The sequence below is a fragment of the Scyliorhinus canicula genome, chromosome 4, assembly GCF_902713615.1.
Source record: "Scyliorhinus canicula chromosome 4, sScyCan1.1, whole genome shotgun sequence".
In the NCBI taxonomy this organism is placed as follows: domain Eukaryota; kingdom Metazoa; phylum Chordata; class Chondrichthyes; order Carcharhiniformes; family Scyliorhinidae; genus Scyliorhinus; species Scyliorhinus canicula.
The window spans coordinates 29,592,733-29,618,102 of NC_052149.1; the positions used below are offsets into that span (position 1 = coordinate 29,592,733).

Below are 25,370 nucleotides of genomic sequence, written 5' to 3' on the forward strand. Positions count from 1 at the left end.
TAACCAAAATGTATCTATTGCAAAACACTTAAATGACAGGAATGAGTGTATATTTATCAGTGCTACATGTGAACATGTCACAGGCATACCAGCTCGGCTTGTGAATATAAAACATATCTTTTTTTTATAAATTTAGTGTACCCAATTACTTATTTAAAATGAAGGGGCAATTTAACGTGGCTAATCCACCTAGCTTGCACATCTTTTGGGTTGTGGTGGTGAAACCCACGCAAACATGGGGAGAATGTGCAAACTCCACAAGGACAGTGACCCAGAGCCATAAAACATACCTGAGTATATAGCCGGTAATTCATGAGTTCAAACTTTCCATCTGGGGGGATGAAGGAAATGGTTCGATCGTTTTCAAAGCGAGACAGGCGCACACACTGGTGAAACTTTACATCCTCTAGTTCCACAGATTTAGTTTTGTCACCTTGTGTAAAACAAAACAGGTTGACAATTAAAAGTGTAGCAGAGGGATTGAAAATTCCATAAATTCCCTCTCCCAGCTTTTCCTGATCCCACTAAAGGCAACATGTCAAATTTCTTTTACCTCCAAAATCTGTTGCATAGTCTTGAAACCACATCTAATATTGTGCTAAAAGCTGTTGGGCGGAAATCTCCGCTCCCGCGCGGAATTGGGAAGGCCGTCGTGAACTCGGCCGAGTTTCGCGACGGCCTCGGAGGCCGCTCCTCGCACCTAATTCACCCCCACCCGGGGGGCTAGGAGCGGCGCTCTGTAAATCTCGGCCGCCGGGCCTTGACACTTGCGTCAAGGCGGCGCGCCGAGAATGAGGCGACGGCGGCGCCTACGTGACGTCAGCCGCGCATGCGCGGGTTGGAGCCGGCCAACCCGCGCATGCACGGCTGACGTCACAACGGCTGACCGCTCCAACCCTGACAGATCCAAACTCTGCTGAGTAATTACAGCTTGATCGCACTGTTGATGATTCCTTCCAGCACTTTGCTAATGATGGATAGTAGACAGATATGGCAGTAATTGGCTGGGTTGAATTTGTCTTTTTTTTGTGTACAGGACACATCTGGGCAATTTTCCGCATTGCCAGATAGATGTCAGTGTTGTAGCTGTACTGGAACAGCTCGGCTAGGAGTGCATCAAGTTCTGGAGCGCAAGGCTTCGTTACTATTCACAGAATATTATCAGGACCCATAGCCTTTGCAGTATCCAGTGCCTTCAGCAGTTTCTTGATATCACGTGGAATGAATCATGTCAGCTGAAGACTGACATCTGTGACACGGGGGAACCTCTGGAGATGGATTTTCCACTCAGAACTTCTGGCTCAAGGTAGTTGTGAATGCTTCAACCTTATCTTTTGTACAGATTTTCTGGGCTCCTCCATCATTGAGGATGGGGATATTTTTGGAACCTCCTCCTCCAAGGATCTCTTTAATTGTCCACCACCATTCACAGCTGGATGTGACAGGGCTGCAGAGCTTAGATCTGATGCGTTTGTTGTGGAATTGCTGAGCTCCGTCTATTACTTGCTGCTTCTGATGTCTGGCACACAAGTTGTCCTGTGTTGCAGCTTCACCAGGATGACACCTCATTTTTCAATCTGCCTGATGTTGCTCCTGGCATGTTTTCCTGCACTCTTCATTGAACCAGGGTTAATCAGGCTTGGTGGTAATAGTAGAGTGCGGGTTATGCCAGGCCATGAGATTGCAGATTGTGGTAGAGTACAATTCTTCTGCTGCTGATGCCCAACGGCACCTCATTGTTGCCTAGCCTTGGCTAGATCTGTTCAAAGTCTATCCCATTTAGCTCACTGGTAGTGCCACACAACACAATGGAAGGTATCCTCAATGTAAAGGCGGGACTTTGTCTCCACAAAGACTGTGCAGTGGTCACTTCTACCAGTACTGTCATGCATCTGTACCAGGCAGGTTGGTGAGGATAAGGTCAGGTATGTTTTTCCCTCTTGTTGGTTCCCTTACCACCTGCTGCAGTCCCAGTCTAGCAGCTATGTCCTTTCGGACCCAGCCAGCTATGTTTGTGTGGTATTGCCGAGCCATTCTTTGTGATGGACATTGAAGTCCCCCACCCTGAGCATAATCTGCACCCTTGCCACCCTCAGTGCTTCTTCCAAGTGGTGTTCAAGGGGGAGGAGTATCGATTCATCAGTTGATGGTGGTTTAACCAGCAGTTTAATCAGTTTAATCAGCAGGCGGTTTAACCTGAAGCCATGAGACTTCATGGGGTTTATGGTCAATGTTGAGGACTCCCAGGGCAACTCACTCCTGACGGTATACAACTGTGCTGCCACCTCTGCTGGGTCTGTCTTGCGGTGAGACAGGTCAAACCCAGGAATGGTGCTGTCTGGGACATTGTCTTTAAGGTATGATTCTGTGAGTACGACTGTCAGGCTGTTTCTTGATCAGTCTGTGAGATAGCTCTCCCAACTTTGGCACAAGCCCCCAGATGCTAGTAAGGAGGACTTTTCAGGTCACCAGGACTACATTTGCCGTTTTCGTTTCTGGGTTGATGCCGGGTAGTCCGTCCAGCTTCATTCCTTGTTCATGATTTTGTAGCGGTTGAGGCCATTTCAGAGAGCATTTAAAAATCAACCACATTGCTGTGGGTCTGGAGTCACATGTAGGCCAGATCAGGTAAGGATGGCAGATTTCTTGGTCATTAGACTTTTAATTCTAGATATTTTATTGGGTTTAAATTCCACCACCTGCCATGGTGGGAATCGAACCTGGGTCTCCAGCTACTTGGTGGCCTGCTTTACTTGGTTTGCTATGGGGTTGCGGCAGATTTTGTGAGACCCAAACATCAGGAGATGGTGGAACCAGATCTATTGATAACTATTGCACTAGCAGTGTAATATGAACTAATAGCTAAAGTAAATAATTCCACACCCAATATGCAATGATGTCAAAGTAAAGTACTGTGAATACTGAATCTCTAAAAATCAGAGAGTGGCAACATCTGACACATGGGGCAGAATTTTCACGATGGTAAGAGAGAGTCAGCGCAAAACCCGTTCCCGCCAACTCTCAGAAGCCCACTGCCATTTCACGCTCAACTGAGCTCTGATATACAGTGGACAGGACGTTCATCCACCCTTGCACAAATTTGGTGTTCGTGATTAATATGGGGATTTTTTGCTTAATAAGGGAATCAGGGGTTATGGAGAGAAGGCAGGGGGATGTGGATGAGGAACATATAGAAACATAGAAAATAGATGCAGGAGGAGGCCATTTGGCCCTTTGGGCCTGCTCTGCCATTCATTATATCGGCACGATAGCACAGTGGTTAGCACAGTTGCGTCACAGCTCCAGGGTCCCAGGTTCGGTTCCTGACTTGGGTCACTCTCTGCGGAGTCTGCACGTTCTCCCAGTGTGTGCGTGGGTTTCCTCTGGGTGCTCCGGTTTCCTCCCACAGTCCAAAGATGTGCAGGTTAGGTGGATTGGCCATGCTAAATTGCCCTTAGTGTCCAAAAAGGTTAGTGGAGTTACTGGGCTACAGGGGTAAGGTGGAGGTGTGGGCTTGGGTTGGGTGCTCTTTCCAAGTGCCGGAGCAGACTAGATGGGCCAAATGGCCTAATTATGTTCCTATATCTAATGGTCTTATGGGTCCTGGGGGCAGGAGGGTACGGAATGCCCTGAGGGGTTGAGGGAGGGGTGCGACTCAGTGCTGGGGTTAGGCCAGAGGGAGAGGGAGGGCTGGAGCTCCCAGATGCCACAGGGAAGGGTGCCCCAAATGGGAAGGGTGCCCCAAATGGGGAGGGGCCTTCAAATTGAGGCCCCCACCCCACCTTACCCCCTGAGAAGGAGAACTGTTTCTTTTTCAGTTTCCCACCCTGCTCTGACCTGCAGCCGTCAGTGTAAAAATTGAGGCCAGGCGAGAAAAGGCCCTGAAATGGCCATAAAGTGGCCACAATAGGGGAAAGGGCAAGTTTCTCGCCCAAGGTCCTGCTACCCCCCCCCCCCCCCCCCCCCCCCCCATACCATGAAATTGCATCTGGGTCAGAGCGGGCAGAATCCCAGGGGGAATCCCGTCCATTAATTTTTACGCTCCCCCCCCCCCCCCCCCCCCTTAATGGGTTCACTGCGGATTGTTCCACATTTACTTACGTCCAGAGATCTCAAACAGAACTTTATCATTAAGTCCGAGTCGTAGTTCTGGCATTCCTGACAGAATGACCTCCAGCTTTACATTTCCAATGATCTCACTTTTCAGGACGCTGCCATTTGCACTCACCTGGGAAAACAGAATACGATGAGGCAGGTATTATATAGTATGTAGAAAGTCAGGATCTCCGCGTACACTTATCTACTTTAACCCACCCTGCTCTGTGAGGAGTGCTGCGCAGTTAAGTATCCCCCACGAAAGCTTACTGGCCTACTCCCACTCCAACACCAACATACCTTATATTTGTGTTTCCTCTCAGCTGGCAATATCTTGATGAATCTGAACTCTACTTTCTCTATAGCAGGCATTGTCAAACTCGGGGGCGTGACCCGCGGGTGGGTCGCGGGCAGGTGTCGGGAGGGTCACGGAGCCATCCGTCGCGGTGCTCCCAATCACGCAAATCTGAGCGCAACAGCCAGTTGTTAATAACGCCGGCTGCAAGCGGCCTTCAAAATGGCCATGAACATGTAAAAAAACTGCGGCCACACTGCGCATGCATGCCAGATCATCGGCGCGCATGTGCAAAACTATGCGCATGCGTGCCTATGATCGGGCACGCATGAGCACTGCTGCCGCTTTTTTTAAAAACCGTCGCAGCTTTTTGTTTTACATGTTCAGGGGGGTTATATTCATTTTATTCACTTAATTTTTATTTTTTCATTTATTTTATTTTTATTTTACAAGTTCAGGGGGGGTTTATTTGATAATATTTTACAGGGAAAAAAAATGCAGAACTTTGGACAGATGGAGACTCCATACTTTCCGACACCGGAAGGCTTCACCTTCATCCTACAAGTTCCATTGGAGGAGCGTGTACGAGGGCCAAAGGGACCCAAAACCATTTCCTCTATTTTTATCAGCAGCAAACAAGGTAAGAGAAAATGGTGGGTCGCGAAGATCGGCCGGGTTGGGTCCCGTAGGTTGACCAGTTGGTAAAAATGGGTCCCTGGAAAAAAAGTTTGAAGAACACTGCTCTATAGCCTCAAAGTGTTGTTTCACAAGTGGAGCCCAAAACTGCAACTATTTTTTCTCATTTAAATTTTAGATGTAGCTTTTAATTTTGGGAAGATTAAATTTGAAAAGTCAAAGGAATTAAAATTCTGCATTTAGAAAATGCTGGAACACCTCAAGTAGTGAGTTATGAGGTTAGCATTAGGAGGCGAAAAGTTACATGGCAGGTATTTAGCTGGGGAACTGCAGGCAGCAAGTCTGAAGAGAACTGGCCTGACGTAATTAAAAGTTTCAATTATTCATGCAGACTCAAGGTCAAGGGGTTCGGTTTTGAAACAAACAAGTTAATTAAGGTAAATATCTACTGAACATCTCAACTAACCGCTGTTGCCATAGAGATGAGTGATTCAGGGTGGAGCATTGGGTTCTCATTCTGGGAAGTTGTCGGTGGAATTTTTCCTGTAGGTCTTTTTGGGTTGGAGCCAATTGTGCCCAAGTTGGTGAGTGTAAGCCTACTACAGCTCAGGAGGCAGGAGAAGTGGCTGGGTGCTCCGAGCTGAAAATAACTGCGGTCTAAAATCAAAAGGCTATCAGGAATCAAGGATCTCTCTGAGGTGGGGAAGCACAGTAACTCTGAATGAAGTGACACCCAAACATGAATTGAAGTGTCTACATTCGCGCGGTGTTTAATGAGCGGTGGAGGGTTGCTTAATTGGAGGCTGGTGGAAGGACCCCAAGAAAACCCATATCTCGGAGGACAGCAGGAATACCAAGGTGAACCAAAGGTCAATTCCTGAGAACTGTAGCAATTTGGTTTGTTCCCAGGAAGTGAAGGACCCTTCAAACATGTGACCAATTGCCGCATATCGGGCGGTGGGTGGGGGGGGGGGGGGGGGGGGTGGGGGGGGTGGGGGGGGGGGGGGGGGGGGGGAGAAAGTCAAAGTGGAAAGGGAAAGGTTCAGGTGATCACATTTATTATTTTTCAGTGTACGTTATAATTGATAACAAGATAGTGTTTAGTTAATAGTGATTACTCTTTTGACTCTTGTATGGTAAAATGTTTGATTAAACCGTGGAATCTTGTGACTTTATTCTTTCAGTAGATAACAGGAATTTCAAATTTCTTTTTAAACATCAACAATCTCTACAGCAATGTAACAAGCGACTGATGCCAGTGAACCCAATGAGGTAGAGTTTGTAACATTCCTCAATCAAATTTTACTCTGGTTCATATCTAATTTAGTTTGCAAATGTTTTTCATTTTTGATGTTTGAAAGAAATCCTTTAACTCTCCAATTTATTTATTATTAAACATCAGCTTATAGAATACCCCCTTTCCTAACACATTTAAAGAATCAGAGAACGGTTACAGCAGAAAGGGGCCACTTGGCCCATCATGCCCATACTGGCTCTCTACAGGAATAACCCAGCTAGTCCCATTTCCTTGCCCTTTCACTTTTGTGTTACAATTCTTTGGTCTTCAGGTGCTTATCAAATTCTCTTATGAAAGCCATGATTGAATCTGCCCCCACTACACTCACAGGCTGTACATCTTGGATCCTCACCACTCCCTGTGTAAGAAAGTTTTCCTCAAGTCGCCATTTTTGCTGTCCATCTTACATCAGTGCCCTCTGGTCCTTAGCTCTTCTGCCAATAGGAACACTTTCTTCTCATCCACTCTGTGTAGATACCTCGTGATTTTGAATATCTCTAGCAAACCTTCTCTTTGTGGAGAACAACACCAGCTTCACCAATCTGTTACATAACTGAAGTCATCCCTGGACCCATTCTTAGAAATCGTTTCTGCACCCATTCTAATGCTTTTACATACTTCCGAAAGTGGGCTTCCAGAATTGGACGCAATACTCCAGTTAAGGCCGAATGAGTGTTTTATATCCCCCTTAATTTTCAGGCTTCACTTAATTTTCAGAGCCTGGAATTAGCCACCAAGCAATTAAAATTAATTTGCACAATCTGTAGCATTGTTGTTTGAGACTTTTTCACTGAAGAACTGAACATGTATCATAATCCCACATAAATGGCAAACTTATTGGAAAAAGATGTGGTTTTCTACAACACTTCAGCTGGTGCTAATGGTCCCTATATTCATGCAATGCTCGCTAGAGATGGAGGTGGATCGCAAGATTGTTGCAGTCACTGTTGCTCACCAGTAAATTGACAGATTCAATCAGATCAATGAACACTTCATTCTTTCTGTATTTGATGCCCTCTGATCTCCAGGACACTGCGTTTGTGAGGGTAGCAGGGGGGCGTGGTGCTCCAATTTCCAGTTTGTGTCCCTGCTGGATGATATACCTGAACATTGAGGGTTAGAAAATAAAGAGTCCATCAGCGCAATCCTGTCAAAGTAGAATGAAGACGTGTTCGCCCCTACATCTTGGAATTTCAGTTTCAAAGCAACACACTAACACCTGGGTGTCATAAAAGGGTCTAGTGGTGTCACAGTTATGTTACTGCATGGTTGACTCTTAACTACCTGGCCTAGCAAGCCATTCAATAGCAACAAATTGCTGCAATTGCAGCAGCTCGAAAAGGTACAACCGTCCTCTCGGGCCAACGAAGGATGAATAATAAATGTTGGCATTGCAAGTGACGCCCACATCATGAGAATGTATCTTTTTTAAAGTTTAAATTCATTCCAACAAATCTCACTGTCATTACAATCCCAGTTGGTGTTATTATTGGACCGGAAAATCCCAGAGTAGTACCCTCGCTCAAAAGAATGTAACTTTTACTTTTTTATATATAACTCGTGGAAGAACAGAGTCACAGGACCACTAATTAGTTTTAACAACAAGGGAAAAAACGTATTAAGCATGAAAAAATTGGATGATGATACAATACTCCTTTACTCCCCCCTTACCTTAACAAATGCACACAGATTTAATGATTAGCATTGATTACAAAGCACATCTTAATCTACAATGGTCTCAATAACATAAAAGTCCCTTTTAAGCACACAAGGGACTGGAACCAATCTGTGAATTTCTCCTCAGAATCCCCCAGATGATTGTCACATGGGACAAATTCCACACTCGAAAACATGCTTCAAAATCTTCTCTTAGGCGACACGGTGGCACAGTGGTTAGCACTGCTTCCTATGTCGCCTCGGACTCAGGTTCGATCCCGGCCCTGGGTCACTGTCCATGTGGAATTTGCACATTCTCTCCGTGTCTGCTTGGGTTTCACCCCCACAACCTAAAGATGTGGTAGGTAGATTGGCCATGCTAAATTGCTCCTTAATTCAAAAAAAATAATTGGGTATTCAAAATTTTTAAAAAAATCTTCTCTCATAATAATATTCTTCCTTGGTGTTTTGCATTTAGAAATCCAGGCCAGGTTTTACAAATGACACTATCAAACAAAGCTTCTGCTCCACTTTTAACAGAGAATCCAGTCCAGGTTTTATACCATCCCTTTTAGGATTTCCATGTCTTACAGGTTTCCACACAAATTCTGAGATCCCGCCACTAATTTCCATAGTTACTTTAACTCAGTTCCACAGATGTAGTAAAGTCTCACAAACGTGAAAATCACTCAGATGTCTTTTTGGCTTCTCAGACTTCCTCTTTATTGAACAGATCTCTGCTTTTGCGTATTTAACCTCAAACATCTTGGAAACATGTCTTAATTTCTCCAGTATCCTTAACTAGGAGCTCATTACTCCATGGTAAGGTTTTTCTTATAGTAAAGCTGAGAGAGATGTTCCCTCTTTAGCCTTCTAAATCAACTGTATCTAGCAGAGCTGTGAGAGCTGCCTTCTCGCTCTCTACATATATTTCCAACTGCTCTGGCTCCAGTTAAAAACTAAGAAGAAAGAAAAGTCCCTCCCTCTGTAAAGTGTCCTCCTGTCGCTAAGCAGCACCCCTGCTATCACTATTTCTTCTTCACGCCACTGCACACTCTAAGCACAATAGAAACACAGTTGGAATTTAACCGACCCCCAACATACAAATGCTTTTGTCCAGTATGAATCTACCTATAGATTTTACTCTTCCTCACTTAAAATTATACCTTTTTTCTAATGTTTACCAATACAAATATGAATCCTTTGGAACCAACTTTGGTTTTCTCACACTATCATTTTTAAATGGTATGGCAATTTAAAAGGATCACTTCAGGCCACCCAAAAAAAAGCACTGAAGAAATGGTAACCTTTACTTTTGTGGGTCCAGTAAAAACAATTGGTCCTGAGCCAACAGAGGAGCTGCAACCCTGTGCTTGGACCGTAAGCTGCCATGAATAAGTGACAGCCATTTGCTGATGACTCGGGGCAATGCCTTGACCAATCAGAGTCAATCTGTCTGCTATAAATTTTCAAACAATGCCTGGTAGTTAACTGTCAGTCACCATTAACTAGTGCATTCTCTATGGTAATGCCTCTATCAATCAGAGCCCACTTGCCAACCAATCAGCACTCTCTTCTCACACATTACGAAGTTGTTGGTTCCCCTGACATTGGTATTAACATAGAAACATAGGAAATAGGAGCAGGAGGTGGCTATTTGGCCCTTGAGCCTGCTCTGCCATTCATAAAGTTCATGGCTGATCATTCAACTCAATAGCCTAAACCCCACCCCACCCCACCACCAATATCCTTCAATCTCTTTTGCCGCAAGAGCTCTTTCCTGAAAAAATAATCATGTGTTTTCGCCTCAACGTCTTTCGGTGGTAACGGATTCCACAGGCTCACCACTCTCTGGATGAAGACATTTTTCTTCATCTCAATCGAAATGGTCCACCCCATATTCCCGGACTGTGGTGCCTAGTTCCCCACCTTCGGGAATGTTTTCCCTCCATCTACCCTGGCTAGTCCTGATTGATAGGTTTCTATCAGACCAGTCCCCTCATTCTTCTGAACTTCAGCAAATACAACCCTAACTGACTCAATCTCTCCTCATATGTCAATCCTGCCATCCCAGGAATCAGTCTGGTAAACCTTTGCTGCACTCCGTCTACAGCAAGAACATCCTTCCTCAGATAAGGAGATGAGAACTGCACACAACATTTCAGGGGTGGTCTCACCAAGGCCCTGTATAATTGCAGCAAATATCCTTGCTCCTGTACTCAAATCCTCTCACAATGAAGGCCAACATACCATTTGCCTTTGTTAATGCTCGCTGCGCCTGCAAGCTTGCCTTCAGTGACTGGTGTATGAGGACACCCAGGTCTCATTGCACATTTCCCCCTCTCAATCTTTGGCCCTTCAGATAATAATCTGCCTTCCTTGATACCAAAGTGGATAACCTCACATTTATCCTCATTATACTGCACCTGCCATGCATTTGCCCACTCACCCAGCTTGTCCAAATCACACTGAAGCATCTCTGCATCCTCCTTGCAGCGCCTCCCCTTCCCCACCCCACCCAGCTTTGTGTCAGCTGCAAATCTGGAGATATTAAATTTAGTTCTCTCATTCTAAATCATTAATATATATAGTGAATAGCTGAGGCACCAGCATGAACCTCTGCGGTACCCCACTAGTCACTGCCTGTCATTCGGAAAAAAAAACACTTATTCCCAATCCGATGCACTGTAATTTTATACACTGAAATTCCAAATGAAGCACATCCACTGGCTTCTCCTCATGAGTTCTACTCGCTACATCCTCGAAGAATTCCACTAGATTTGTCAAGCGTGATTTCCCTTTCGTAAATCCATGCTGACTCTGTCCAAATCTGCCACTGCTTTCCAAGTGCTCTGCTATTAAATCTTTTGTAATGGACTCACTACCGACGTCAGGCTGTCTTGGTCTATAATTCCCTGAGTTCTCTCCACCTTCCTTTTTAATTCTTGTGATTGCCCTGATGGTGCAGTGTGGAAATCTTAAACAAGACAAAACATTTTTTCAGCCATACACATGAAAAGAACGATAGCCTTTGCCAAATAGAACATACTATTGGTTTATTTGTATTTTACAAGTGGATTTACCTCTTCCAAGCTAACATTGCATATCACTCTGGAACATGACCCGACAGTCTTTTGTGGGATAGTAAGTTAACGTGGAGATTTGTCTGAAATTCCATCTCTGGTAGGTTGCCAATAGCAGCAGCTGGGGTAAATCTTTGAAATGTAATCATTCAGATGTTGAATTTTCTCACACACACCAACACTGTTTGAGGATAAGGTGCATCCAATCATGGGCATTATGCTGGACTGTAGCCTTTCTGAGTCACTCCAGAGTGTTCCTTCTCTCTCTGAACCAGATTGTTGTTAGAATTAGTTTACAACACCCAGTTCACTCAATGCAGAAACATTCTCTCGGCACCGTCCAATAGAACAGAACGTGAGGTCGTTCCTCGATTGTAAGTGTCCAATATTGGGGACAACCCTGCCACCTTAAGGTGAACCCAAGTTCTTTCAGGTACAATGGTCTTCTCGAAAATTATGCCATGATTGACGTGACCACCTGCAGCCAATGTAAGGGTTATAATATCAGGGGTAAAATTTTCCCACCACGTCGTGCCCAGCGTGCTGAGTGGATCGCAGGAGAAGCCCAAATCATTTGCATCGGGTGCGAATGCTTACGCATGTTACCTGACACGTGGCGCTCTACATGATTTAGATCGCGTCCAGATATTTAAATGAGCCAAATACCCCTAAAAACATTTACCCGGTTCGCGGGAGTCAACGGCCATGTCTGCGAGGCCTCAACCGGACACCGATTAGTACTGACTTCCACAATCATGGACCACGTGTGATGGCACTTCAGCAGGTCTCGGAGGCCATTAGAACCCCTCGGGTGGTCGGGGATAGGGCAGGGTAGTACACTGGCACTCCTCCAGCATACGAGGGTAGCCTAGGTGACACTGCCAGGGTGCCAAGCTGGCCGTGTCAGAGTCCACAGGTGCCAGGTTGGCACTACCAAGGATCAGGACCCCGGGGAGCCAATCCCATTAAAGGAGAATGGGTTAGTGGGGTATGAAGGGGCCACAGAAATGTTGGGCAGGGTGAAAGGGGGCTGTCCAGAGATCAGGGCAGCTGGCAAGTTCAGCTCCCCAGTGCTAGAAAAATTTTAAAGTGTGGCCTTGACGAGGAGAAACTCCCCGACGACAAAAAAATGGCTAAGTGCTGTTGAATAGTGGTCTACATCTCGGCATTGCAACCATTGCAAAACCCCCTCCCAAACGCGCCCGAGATCGTACTTTGAATATTTTCCGGTGAATCGCATCCCAGATCTCTCTTTAAGATCAGGAAATTCATGGTCCCTGGAGATTAACCCATTTCCTCCCATAATGTATTAAAATAGAGTTGAGCTCCAAAACACCAACATCTTTACCCTTTCCCGCACATTCCAACACCCCCTCAGTCTGAACCATACATCGCATGGCTTAGCAAGTTCGCAGGAAAATATATCAATGATTTATTATTTAAATCTTCATAGCATTCCGAGCAATGGTTTGCACCAATAAACTAGAACACAACTGTGTGTTCAAGGAGCTCCTTGATACAATCAAAATAACATTGTTTACAAGCTTATAGTGGAACAGTGAATTCTCGAAAGGCTGTGTTCACATTCAGCTGAGTGACTATGAGCAGCAGCTGTTCAATATGATGAATATTCCCCCTTTTCCCATTCAAATAGGTTCACAGCAAGTCTTGACAAAGGGCAACTCGGATGTTTATACCAACTGAATTGTGGCATCGAAATACACGGTGGTCCACATTTGGAGAATGGAATATGCTGTCATTCTCCGGACAGCTACATGGTAAAAGATACACAGTTTTGTAAGTATTTATGAGCAGAGATGCACTTTACAACAGTGCAGCTCACAACCCAACAAGCACACTTTTGGGATGTTTCTTTCACGAGGCTCACACCAGTGTCTCCGCAGATAGAGCCCTCCATCTGCACACAATTAACATCACACTAATCTCCACATTCATTCTGGGAATGGAATACACTAAACTCCACATTTATTTTATGAATGGAATATACTAAGACACACCATAGTTTTTAGACATGCAACACAATGAGCTTTATTGCAATGAGTGCAAATGGGTCACTGACCCGGTCAATAATTATTAGCAATGATACACTACGGTGTATCATATTTATTGTGAACAAGGAAACTTTAAACATACAAAGCTTAATTGGTATTTATCGCATACCAATAGATGATTTGGCCCAATAGGTTTATAATCCGAATGAACCTTCTGCCACTCCTCTTCATCTGTTCCCATCAATATCTCCTTATATTCCTTTCTACCCTAGATTTGTTTTCCTGTAAAGGCACCTCTACTAGCACCTTCAACTATTGCTTCTGTATGTCAGTTCCACATTCTAACTATTCTCCAGGAAAGAGGGGCGGAATTCTCCAACCCCCCGCTGGGTCGGGGAATTGCCCAGGGCCGGTGTAAATCCCGCCCCCGCCGGAATTCTCCGCCACCCCGGAATCGGCGGGAGCGGGAATTGCGCCCCGCCGATCGGCGTGCCCCCCACAGCGATTCTCCGGCCCGCAATGGGCCGAAGTCCCGCCGCTGTCAGGCCTCTCCCGCCGGCGTGGTGTAAACTACCTCTGTGCCGGCGGGATTGGCAACACGAGCAGGCCCCCGGGGTCCTGGCGGGGCGCGGGGTGATCGGACCCCGTGGGGTGCCCCCAGGGTGGCCTGGCCCGCGATCGGCGCCCACCGATCGCCGGGCGGGCCAGTGCCGTGGGGGCAGCCTTTTTCTTCCGTCGCCACCGCGGCCTCCAACATGGCTGAGGCGGAAGAGACCCCCTCCACCGCGCATGCGCCAGTGGTGATGTCAGCGGCCGCTGACGCTCCGGCGCATGCGCGGACTCACGCCGACCAGCCTTTCAGCCAGCCCCGACGCCAATCGGCATAGCGCCAAAGGCCGTTGGCGCCAGTTGGTGGAGCGGGAGCCACTCCGGCGCGGACCTAGCCCCTAAAGGTGCGGAGAATTCTGCACCTTTGGGGAGGCCCGACGCCAGAGTGGTTGGCGCCACTCCGCTACGCCGAGACCCCCTGCCCCGCCGGGGAGGGGAGGATTTCGCCTGAGGTTTCACCTGATGTGGGTGTTGCTGGCGAGGCCAGCACTTACCAGCCATTCCTAGTTGCCCATGAGAAGGTGATGATGATCTGCCTTCTTGATCCGCTGCAGTTCCTGCAGCGTGAGTACACCCACCGTGCTATTAAAAGAGGGAGTTCTAGGATTGTGACCCAGGGACTGTGAAGGAATGGCAATAAAGGTCCACGTCAGGATGGTGAGTGCCTGGGAGGAGAATGTGTGGGTGATGTCGTCCCCATGTGTTCTATCTTTGTTCTTCTAGGAAGCTACAGGTTGTGGATTTGGAAGGTGCTGTCGAAGGAGACTTGCAGTTCTGCAATGCCTCTTGTAGATGGTACACATTGCTGTTCATTATACACATGCATTTTAAACAATGTTTTGTACAAGTTTAATATAATTGCTCTGGTATTCAGTTCCATCCCTCCAGAAATAAACATCAGTGCTTTCTGGCTGATCTGTAGCTTATTAACCTGCATGACACTTTTAATGATTTGCGTATCCGAACCCACAGATCTCGTTTCCCCGTAATATTCAGATAATTATTTCCGAGGAGCGTGTGTGGCCCCCTTAATCTTCCTACCAAAATGTATTACCTCTCACTTATCTATATTAAAGTTCATTTGTCATTAGGTTCCCATTCTGCATGATTACTAATGCCATGTTTCAGGTGGAATCCTCCTTCGTATTAACTAAAACACCCCATTCCCAATCATCTGTAAATTTTGAAACTATAGTTGCAATTCCCAAGCCTAAATCATTTGTGTAACGAGTGAACAACAGTGGTCCCAGGACTGATCCTTTTGGGACGCCACTTCAGTTCTGAGGACAGTTTGAAAATAGTTATTGGGAATTAGACAGTGACTGGAAGTGCAAGAAATGCAGGTGAAGTGAAGTTACTGCTGAATTTAATGACAACACCTCATTTGCATTTGTTTTTACTCTGATTCCTGGCAGGCAGCCGGCCTGTTTGCGAAGCTGATGGGCTGCCAGAGGAGAGGTGCACACTTGCAGCCTGGGGGCAGATGGAAACCATGGGTTGGGAGGAGCGATCGTGGTTCGACAAGCAGGTGGCGGGAGAAGGAAGAGATCACAGGCTGGAGGGGGAGATTGGGGCTTGCAAGAGATCTTGGGTTGGTGGAAGAGTGTGGGTTAGGAGGAGAGGTTGTGTATCAGTGGAAGAGGCAATGGTGGGGCTGGGGGACATTAAGGCCAATCATGGGGAGAGATGCAGGTTTGATTGAGGGGACAGCATAGGCAGCATGGTAGCATAGTGTTTAGCACAATTGCTTCACAGCTCCAAGGTCCCAGGTTCGATTCCCGGCTGGGTCACTGTCTGTGCGGAGTCTGCACGTTCTCCCCGTGTGTGCGTGGGTTTCCTCCGGGTGCTCCGGTTTCCTCCCACAGTCCAAAGATGTGCAGGTTAGGTGGATTGGTCATGCTAAACTGCCCTTAGTGTCCAAAATTGCCCATAGTGTTGGTTGAGTGGGGTTACTGGATTATTGGGATAGGGTGGTGTGGGCTTGGGTAGGGTGCTCTTTCCAAGAGCCAGTGCAGATTCGATGGGCCAAATGGCCTCCTTCTGCACTGTAAATTCTATGAGTATCTATGACAGGACCGTTGGAGGTCCTCCTAGCCCTTAAGCAGGATCAGAAAAGCACTTAACTGCTGAATCCAGCCATTCTCACCTCTCATCAGCTACTTGGTTTCCCAAGCACTTGGAAAACTGGCAGGCAGTCGTTAAATCTAAAAGAGTTCTGAAAATTGAGGCACGCTGCTTCATTAGCATATTTAAAACCCGAAGTGTGCGTGTTTGAGACAGGACAGAGTCAAGCTTCAGATTTTTGAAACTGCGCCTTAGCCCCCATCCCTTTCCATACCACCCGCGCAAGTGAGGTGTTGGGTTAAAATTCCTCTCCATCGTTGCGGGAATGAGATACACCGAGTGAGCTCAGGGAATTAAAAAATCCGAGTGATACTTGGGTGGATATAGCTTTAAAGGTACAGGACACAGTAGATCTGTTTGTTATTTTGTGTAGAGATTAAAATACTAATAGCCACCTCATGATAAAATTCCCATGATGTGGAGATGCCGGCGTTGGACTGGGGTGGGCACAGTAAGAAGTCTTACAGCACCAGGTTAAAGTCCAACAGGTTTGTTTGGAATCACTAGCTTTTGGAGAGTAGCTCCTTCATTAGGTGAGTCAACTCACTTTCATCACTCAGTTGATGAAGGAGCTACGCTCCGAAAGCAAATGATTCCAAACAAACCTGTCGGACTTTAACCTAGTGTTGTAAGACTTCTTACTCTGATAGGATTCAACAGAGATTATGGGTGGGTTTTCCTCCCCCTCTGCGATATGTTCTGCGGCGGCGGAGGATGGCTCACCCGTGGCCCGCAGCAGGATCTTCTGATCCTGCCGTTGCCAAACACACCTCTCGCTGCCGCAAAACCCACGGCGGGGAAGTGCCGTCAGTGGGACCGTAAGATCCCAGCAACGTGAAGGGCTGGAAAATCCTACATTAAATGTGCTGACATAACTGGAAAAATGGATGGTATTGTTTAGGATCCACAATATTGCTTTTAAGTCAATGAAATCAAGCAAGAAAAAATTACTTGTGACATGACTGACTTGTTGAAAATTCATGCCTCACTTCAGAAACGCAGTGGTTTGTCAGGATAACCATTCTTTATTAGTGTAAATTGTATTGAACCAAGACCGAGTTCCTCTACATCATAACCATTATGATATTAGATGTGAATCAGTAGGTAGTACTCTAGCCTCTGATTCAAAAGAGTGAGAATTCAATTCCCAGTCCAGAGATTTGAGCACAAAAATTTAGACAAACACTCTAGTGCAAGACTGAGGGAAATCTGTACTTTCTGCAGTGTTGCATTTTGGATGAGTGATTAAACTCTCGGATAGATGCAAAAATTTCCATGGTGCAATTTGAGGAACAGCGGGGGAGTCATGACTGTTGTCCAAGTCAATATTTTCCCTCAAACAACTGTGCTAAAACAGATTGTTTTGTCACTATCACTTGGCTGTCTGTGGGAGCATGCTGTGCATAAATTAGCTGCCATGTTTCCGATATTCCAACACTTCAAAAGTACTTTATTGGCTGTAAAGCGCTGTGAGATGTCCCGAGACTATGATAAGTACTATATAAATATATATGTCCAAAAAGGCTAGGTGGTATTATTGGGTTACAAGGTTAAGTGCAGACTTATAGAACATATATAGAACATATAGAACAGTACAGCACAGAACAGGCCCTTCGGCCCTCAATGTTGTGCCGAGCCATGATGGGCCCAGGGCCGGCTCAAGGCACCGGCAACTCGGGCAGTCGCCTGGGGCGCCATGTGCTAGGGGGCGCCAGACTCGGGTCCCACGCATGCGCAGTTGGGCCGGTGCCAACCAGCGCATGCGCGGTGGCCGCCCTCCCCCAGGGCGGCCCCGCCCCCCCTCTCGGTCCGCTCCCCCTACCCCCTCCTCGGGTCCGCCCCGCCCTCGGGTCCGCCCCCCCAGGCCCCCATTCGGGTCCGCCCCCCCTCGGGTCCGCCCCCCCTTCGGGTCCGCCCCCCCCACCCCGCCCCCTCCTCGGGTCCGCCCCCACCCCCCCCCGCCCCCCTCCTCTGGGTCCGCCCCCCCCCCCCCCCCGCCCCCTCCTCGGGTCCGCCCCCCGCGGGTCCGCCCCCATCCTCGGCCCCGCCCCCGCCCCTCCTCGGCCCCACCCCCTGCCCCTCCTCGGCCCCGCCCCCACCCCCCCCCCCATGGCCCTGCCCCCCCCAAGGGCGCCAAAGTTCAGCTTGCCCGGGGCGCCAGCAACCCTAGGGCCGGCGCTGGATGGGCCGAATGGCCACCTTCTGCACTGTAGCGATTCTATGATTTATTTCTTTATCGATTATGGTTTGAAGCTTAAAGCTTGGCTACAGTTACAGGTGTAAAGTTGCACCATTTGATATTAATGTGATCTGCAAGTCTGGGGTTCTTGTGAGAAACACTGAAAACAGGTTGGAGTAATGCGGGAGCATAATCATTCCTTTAAGATCCTGAGGACTATTGACAGGTTGGATGTGGAGAGGATGTTTCCTCTTGTTGGAGGATCTAAAACAGGAAACCTGGGGTCACTGTTTAAAAATAAGGGGTTGTTCATCCAAGACAAATGTGAGGAGAATTTTGTTCTCTGAGGGTTGAGAGTCTCTGGAACTCGCTTCCTCAAAGGGCAATGGAAGCAGAATCTTTGAATATTTTTAAGGCAAAGCTAGATAGATTTTTGTTAAGCAAGGATGTGAAAGGTTGTTGGAGGTAGGCAGGAATGTGGGGTTGATGTTACAATCAGATCAGTCATGATCTTATTGACTGGCGGAGCAGGTTCGAGTGCGTATGTTCGTATGTTTCCAAAGTTGCAGTGTAGCTAACTTGTCAAATCTCTATTAAATCAGGATCACGCCAAACTAATTATAGAATTATCTTCATCGTCCTCTGCTATGTAAATATGTGATTGGACAATAGGACAGTCATCACTACAATTTCTGAACTCACATAGAATAGATCAGTTGGGGAAGTGGAGCCTCAATTCAACATTGCCCTTGGGCAGCAGTGAAGAAGTTAGTCGAGCCTAAATGTGCACACGGGTGGCTGGAATTCAGGAGATGGTGAAGGGCGGTAGCATTTTATGCCTGCGCACAATGCAGTTTATAAAACAGGTCAGGCAGTAGTCAACTGCAATGAGTTAGCACATTCCTGCCCTGAGAAATCATCACTAACTTCTGGTCCCGCCCTCTAACCTTCTAATAAAACAGGAATAAGATGCTGGTGGATCTTTCACAAAGCCAAATAACTGACCATGTGACCTTTATCTATCTTTCTTGATCACGATATTCCACTGTATAATAAAAACATGTGCAATATGTAGGAAAGAAAGCACTGGTGGCCTCTGCTGGTTGCACAGCATCAGACAGTCAATATTTCCTGATTTTGTTATCTTGAAGAAAGCGACTTTTGTGTGTGAAACAGCTCCAAAAATATTCTGCAAGGAGGGAGGGAAAAATAGACTGAGACTGCCACAGCCTGGAATATTTGTCTCATAGAATCCATACAGTGCAGAAGGAGTCCATTTGGCCCATTGAGTCTGCACCGACCCTTGGAAAGAGCACCCTACCTTGGCCCACGCCCTATCCCCATAACCCAGTAACCCCACCTAATCTTTTGGATACTAAGAGGCAATTTAGCATGTCCAATCCACCTAACCTGCACATCTTTGGACTGTAAGAAGTCTTACAACACCAGGTTAAAGTCCAACAGGTTTGTTTCAAACATGAGCTTTCGGAGCACTGCTCCTTCCTCAGATTCACCTGAGGAAGGAGCAGTGCTCCGAAAGCTCGTGTTTGAAACAAACCTGTTGGACTTTAACCTGGCGTTGTAAGACTTCTTACTGTGCTCACCCCAGTCCAACGCTGGCATCTCCACATCATCTTTGGACTGTGGGAGGAAACTGGAGCACCTGGAGCAAACCCACGCAGCCACGGAGAGAACGTGCAAACTCCACACTGTCCGTCACCCGAGACCGGAATTGAACCCGGTCCCCGGTGCTGTGAGGCAGCAGTGCTAACCACTGTGCCACAGTGCCGCCTGTCTTTTGTGCACATTACTGCTGCTCATAGAACGTGTCACACTTTAGTGGATGGTAGCTCTTTCCTGGCCAGTGAAAATCTTACTGATACACATGCAATGGAACACTACATCATCTCTCATAGGCAGTGTGTGGATCGCAAGGAATGAGGAATAACGTATTCAAAACTGCGCTGAACTCGTAAACCATTTCAGGCAAGGGACAGTTATTTCAACTGCGGTAAAAATTTTAGACTGTCGCCAAATTATTTCCCAACATCATGATGATTTGATCTACTTAATTTTGTCAGGGAGATGGTGAAGGACCACTTGTAAACAGTGGTGGAATAGTATTAGCCCAGAATGTTTAGCCTATACAAACCAACACTGCAATGAACCATCAATCAGCCTGCTCATACTAGCTTCAGCAAGAAGGACACAGACAAATCTACCCTAGGTTTTAGACAATGCTTCTGCATTCCATGACAAAAGAAGTACTGTCAATCATAACGAATTGCCTTTAAACATTGAAAAAAGCAGAGTTTTATGAGGGGTGTCAAATTAAGTTACTCCTAGCACCGTAAAGGAAACTGGGAATTCTCCGGCAATTTGCGAGTGCCGGGTTTGTCTGGTTCGGCCGGAAGCTTACCCTGGCCTGCAGGTTTGCTAGCGAGGTGGGCGCGCGGGGGGGCGGGGGGCGAGGTACTTCAATGGGAATTCGCCTCGACAACGTTGGGAGCAGAGAATCCCGCTGCGGCAAGACGGGCTTAACGAAAATCGTTAAGCCCGCTTGCCGGAGTTAGCGCCGGCTGACGCGTCATATGACGTCAGCCGCACATGCGCAGTTTGGAAGACTCCAACCCGCGCATGCGCGGGTGACGTCATCGCGTTTTTGCGCGAAACCCGCGCATGCGCGGGCCGGGTTGCCCCTCAGCCGCCCCGCGAATGGATACTGCGGGGCGGCGGAAGGACAAGTAGTGCGCGGGCATCGGGCCCGCTGCCCGCGATCGGTGCCCACTGATCGCGGGCCCATGGCACCCTTGGCACGGCCGTGCCAATCGGTGCCATGGTTATAAAAAGCGAGTTTGTGACGCCGTTTTTACGAACGGCAAGACCAGGTGTGTTTGCCGTTCGTAAAAACGGCGGAAAGGGCTGGGACTTCGGCCCATCTAACAGCTGAGAATCGCTGCCGGCCGTAAAAAAACGGCGGCAGCGATTCGGGTCGGGACTTCGGCGGGGGGGTGGGAGAATAGCGGGAGGGCGGCAAAAATGTCGGGAAGGCCCTCCCGCTATTCTCCCACCCGTCGTGGGGGGCGGAGAATTTCGCCCACAATGCTGGGAGGCCGGAGAATCTATTGGCTCGGGAAAAAGGAACACAAAGAAGATAGGTGGAAGCTTCCAGGTGGCCAAGTGAATCAGTTTGGGTAAGTAGATTAAAACAAACAAATTGCTTTCTCTGCACTTACTCTTGGAGAATCTTACTATCAGTCGTCTGTGGGAAGCCAAAGTCCATCACCTCATCCAAAAGTTCATAAACAATAACAAAGTTATCGCGAATACTTTCCTCCTCGACCTCTTTAAAATATTCTGTGAAAACCTGAGGGTGATAGAAATGATGATCTTTAGAATGATTGTCAAATGGTGTCAGATCAACAATGACTGAAGAGATAAACTACCTATGGTTCAATAAGGAGATAATTATCTCCTGGCAGGGGGACCGGCAGGTGGGGAGGGGAGATTTGGTGAGGCAGGCAATGGGGCGGGGGGAGTGGTCAGATGAGGAACATCTGGGTGGCTTGAGGGCACTGGATTGCAGAAAAGAGAAAGTGGAGGAACATGGGGAGGAAGCCAGATTGGGAGTGGTGGGCAGAAGCGATGCAGGAAATCAACACGTTGCACCAGTCCGTCACCCTCTAAAGATTATTGGCCTCCCCTGGTCAAAGTGAAGTTCAATTGTGGGGGGGGGGGGGGGGGGGGGGGGACTATTCAACTTTGGCAAGGACACATCATGGGGTGTAGCAGATCAGCTACCTGATTCATACCCCGCCTGCTGTTTGGTTTCAAATGAAGATAGTCCAGGCAGGAATTGGCTCCAGAGATCATGCCCCATTGTGAGAAAGAGAGTGAGTCACCCTCTCTGTTAGGTATCATGATATCAGCATGCAAGTATTTCTGAGGAGGAAGTGGGGGAGTCCCCGGAGGGGATGGGGGTGGCGGCAGGTGAGATAAGGGCCTAGTTGGGGGTGGGGGTGAGGGGGGATGGTCGGTGGCAAGGTGCTATCAATCGGATGTTGCCCCTGGGCTGGGTTGGGGTTGAGGGGAATGAGGGGCTCAGCACCTGCAGGTCCCAAAGGCCATCCTCCAATATTGTGTACACCCATAAGAGGGACAACAGCTGCTGCCTGTCTGTCCCACCAAACCCTTCCAGGGCAGAGCCCTGTTCTTGGTTATATGGTGAAGTTCACTTTAACTCTGGCTACACAGTTGAAGGCTTTGCTAATAAGGAATTGGCATTGCTAGTTACGTGAGCATATCACAGGGCAGGGGGACATAGGAGTCCAGAAGGCAATCCGGTTTGAAGCAAGAACACGCTGCGGGACCTGGTGCACGACATTGGTCCAAACGGGCCATGTGATGATGCTGTTGAAGAAATGCTTTTGCAGATTGCTGATGTTTTTGTTGCTGGTCTGGTGAGTGCTGCGTGTAACGGTCACGTCATTGCAGGCTAAACATGCTGGAATTCAAGGATGCTCAACTGCACCTTGAGCAGCAGTGGAATATGTGGATGCCAGGATTTGGTTTCGATGAGATTGAGCCGTGTGGGAGGGGCTGCACAGGTGCAGCTCCTGAATGGAGAATGGCACTGATACGTGGAAGAAGTAACACGTTGATGGACAGATCAGTTCTATGACAAAGTTCTGGACATGAGAACACATTCTGAGGCTTATCCTGTTTCTGTTGAGGCTCCGATTTGCCGGCAACCCGGCGGTTTACTGACGGCGTGGGGCTGCCCCATAACAGGAAACCCCATTGACCAGCCGGCGAAATGGAGCATCCCACAGGTGTGCTGAAGCAGATATAGCTTTGTATTAGCACCACGACGGAACCGTTATGTTTCCTTGTTGTTTCATAGTTAGCGTGATATGTGGAATGTTACGTTGTTGATTTTCAAATCTTTGTCACTGGTGACCATTTTTGCCTATAAAATATTACACAAGTGCATTCTCAGGGGTACATGTGCCATCTCTCAGACGAGTTTTATTGCCCAGCAATCCAATCAAACTGTGAGGCCTGGACACTTTGCCTGAACTCTGGGGGCGTCGACACCACAGCGGCAACAACACCAAAAGCTGGGATTCAGCACTGGGGATGCTCCCGTAACCAGAGGGTGTGTGTGTATGTGTGGATCAGGATCAGGGGAGAGTATCTGAGCACAATCCCCCCAGAGTGTCCCGGCAGGGGTCTGGGGTCTAGGGGCTCCTGATATGGCCCGGGTTGCATGGTGGTGTCCTCCAGCACTGCTGGCTCAGTGATGGCACTATGAGAGAAGGTGGGACACGCAAGGGTTTGTGTGCCAGTGGGAGGGGGGGGGGGGGGGGGGTGGGTGGAGGCTTGGGGCTATGAGGGTCACAGGGTGCAAGCCTTAAATGATTGTCTGTCTTTCTCACCTTCTCCAATTCCTTACAGCCACCAAGATGGATGGAGTTGTCGACCCCGCAGCAACAACACTCTGTGCTGGTGGCAGCCAGGCGCTGGAGAAGGCGGCGGCAGCATCAACGCAGGCTCGAGGCAGACCCCATGTGCAAGGGGCCACCACACACCCTGCAGACCCGGCTGCCATCGGGCCGCAAGGGACCCAGGCAGTGACGCCAGTGACGACCCAAGGTGTGCAGGCGTCTTAATTCATTCAGCATAGGCCGCAGGAGATGGGGCGGCACCTGCGCCATGTTCTTGTATTGGCATCCCATGGAGGTGGAGAACATGCCCTCCCGGTGGCCATGCAGCTCACCGCAGCCATGAATCTTTATGCTACGGGTTCATTCCAGGGATCGAGCGGAGACTTGTGCAGTATTTCACAAGCTACAACCCACAAGTGCATCCACAAATTCACTAATGCCCTGTATTCCCGGGCATCTGAGTTTATTAACTTTGTGCTGGAGCAAGCCCACCATGGTGCCCGGTAGCACGATTCTCCGCCATCGCCAGGTTTCCCGGGTCCAGGGGGGTAATTGATGGCATGCATATCTCCTTGCACACACTGGGGCATCAGGGAGTGCCTTTCATTAACAGGAAGAGGTTCCACTCCCTGAACGTTCAACTCGTGTGTCCACCACCTTCAGATTATGTATGTGTGTGCACACTTCCCAGGGAGCGTGTATGACAGCTACATCCTCAGACACTCTGAGATCCCCAGTGTCTTCGAGGATCACCCCAGGATGACAGGTTGGCTCTTAGGGGATTAGGGGAACGCACTGAGGTCCTGGCTGATGAAGCCAGTACGGAGGCCAGAGACTGATATGGAGATCCGATATAATGAGGTGCATGTGCCCAACGGTGCCGTCATTGAGCGGTGCATCGGGCTCCTCAAAATGCCATTCCGATGTCTGGACTGCTCTGGTGGTGCACTGCAGTACACCTTCCAGAGGGTTTCCGCTTTGTGGTGGTCTGCTGTGCCCTCCACGACCCGGCACAGGTTGTGGCGGTGAGGGTCCGGCGTGCCCGGAGGACCAGGAAGGCCCTCATCTCATAGGAAGAGGCTTTGTCCATCAGCTCACCCGCTCTCCCCTTGCCTCCCCAATTCCTCCTTCACCCCCACAATTGCTCCTTCCCCCCCCCAGTCCCTCCTTCCCCCCACTCCCTCCTTCCCCCCTCCTCCCCAACCACCCATCCCCCCATTGACCACCCAAACCCCCTCCCTCTTCCCCCCTCCCTCCCCCCTGCCATTCCCCAACCCTCCCACACACACATCCCCTCCCCGACTATCCTGTTCCACCCTCCCAGCATCTGTGTAGAATCACTCCAGGGTGATGGGTCTCTGTTGGCACTGTCAGCAGGCCAATATACAAGGCAGGAGAATGATGGTAACTCGCTGTGAGGTAAACTCTGGTGCTCCTCAGTTTATGCCAAATTCGGACTCCTGTCTTGCTGCTGACTGCGCGCTCACACCCATAAGACCATAAGACATAGGAGCAGAATTAGGCCACTCAGCCCATCGAGTCGGCTCTGCCATTCGATCATGGCTGATATTTTCTCATCCCCATTCCCCTGCGTTCTCCCCATAACCCCTTATTAATCAAGAACCTACCTATCTCGGTCTTAAAGACACTCAGTGATTTGGCCTCCACAGCCTTCTGCGGTAAAGAGTTCCACAGATTCACCACACTCTGGCTGAAGTAATTCCTCTCATCTCTGTTTTAAAGGATCGTCCCTTTAGCCTGAAATGGTGTCCTCTGGTTCTAGTTTCTCCTACAAGTGGAAACATCCCTCCACGTTCACTCTATCCAGGCCTCGCAGTATCCTGTAAGTTTCAATAAGATCCCCTCTCATCCTTCTCAACTCCAACGAGTACAGACCCAGAGTCCTCAAACGTTCCTCATACGTCAAGTTCTTCATA

The 25,370-nt window shown here is 48.3% G+C and overlaps 1 protein-coding gene across 2 annotated transcripts in view; it reads right to left on the bottom strand.

The window, feature by feature from the left end:
• LOC119964452 (AP-1 complex subunit mu-1-like) overlaps nt 1-25,370 on the bottom strand; it is a 93,280-nt gene that overhangs the window by 21,972 nt on the left and 45,938 nt on the right. For both annotated transcript variants that reach the window (XM_038793956.1, XM_038793957.1), the window contains exons 4-7: nt 21,223-21,353; nt 7,279-7,426; nt 4,102-4,228; nt 291-433 (exon numbers count right to left, since the gene is read on the bottom strand). In XM_038793956.1, coding sequence (XP_038649884.1) covers nt 291-433; nt 4,102-4,228; nt 7,279-7,426; nt 21,223-21,353 — 549 coding nt within the window. The remainder of the gene's footprint in view (nt 1-290; nt 434-4,101; nt 4,229-7,278; nt 7,427-21,222; nt 21,354-25,370) is intronic.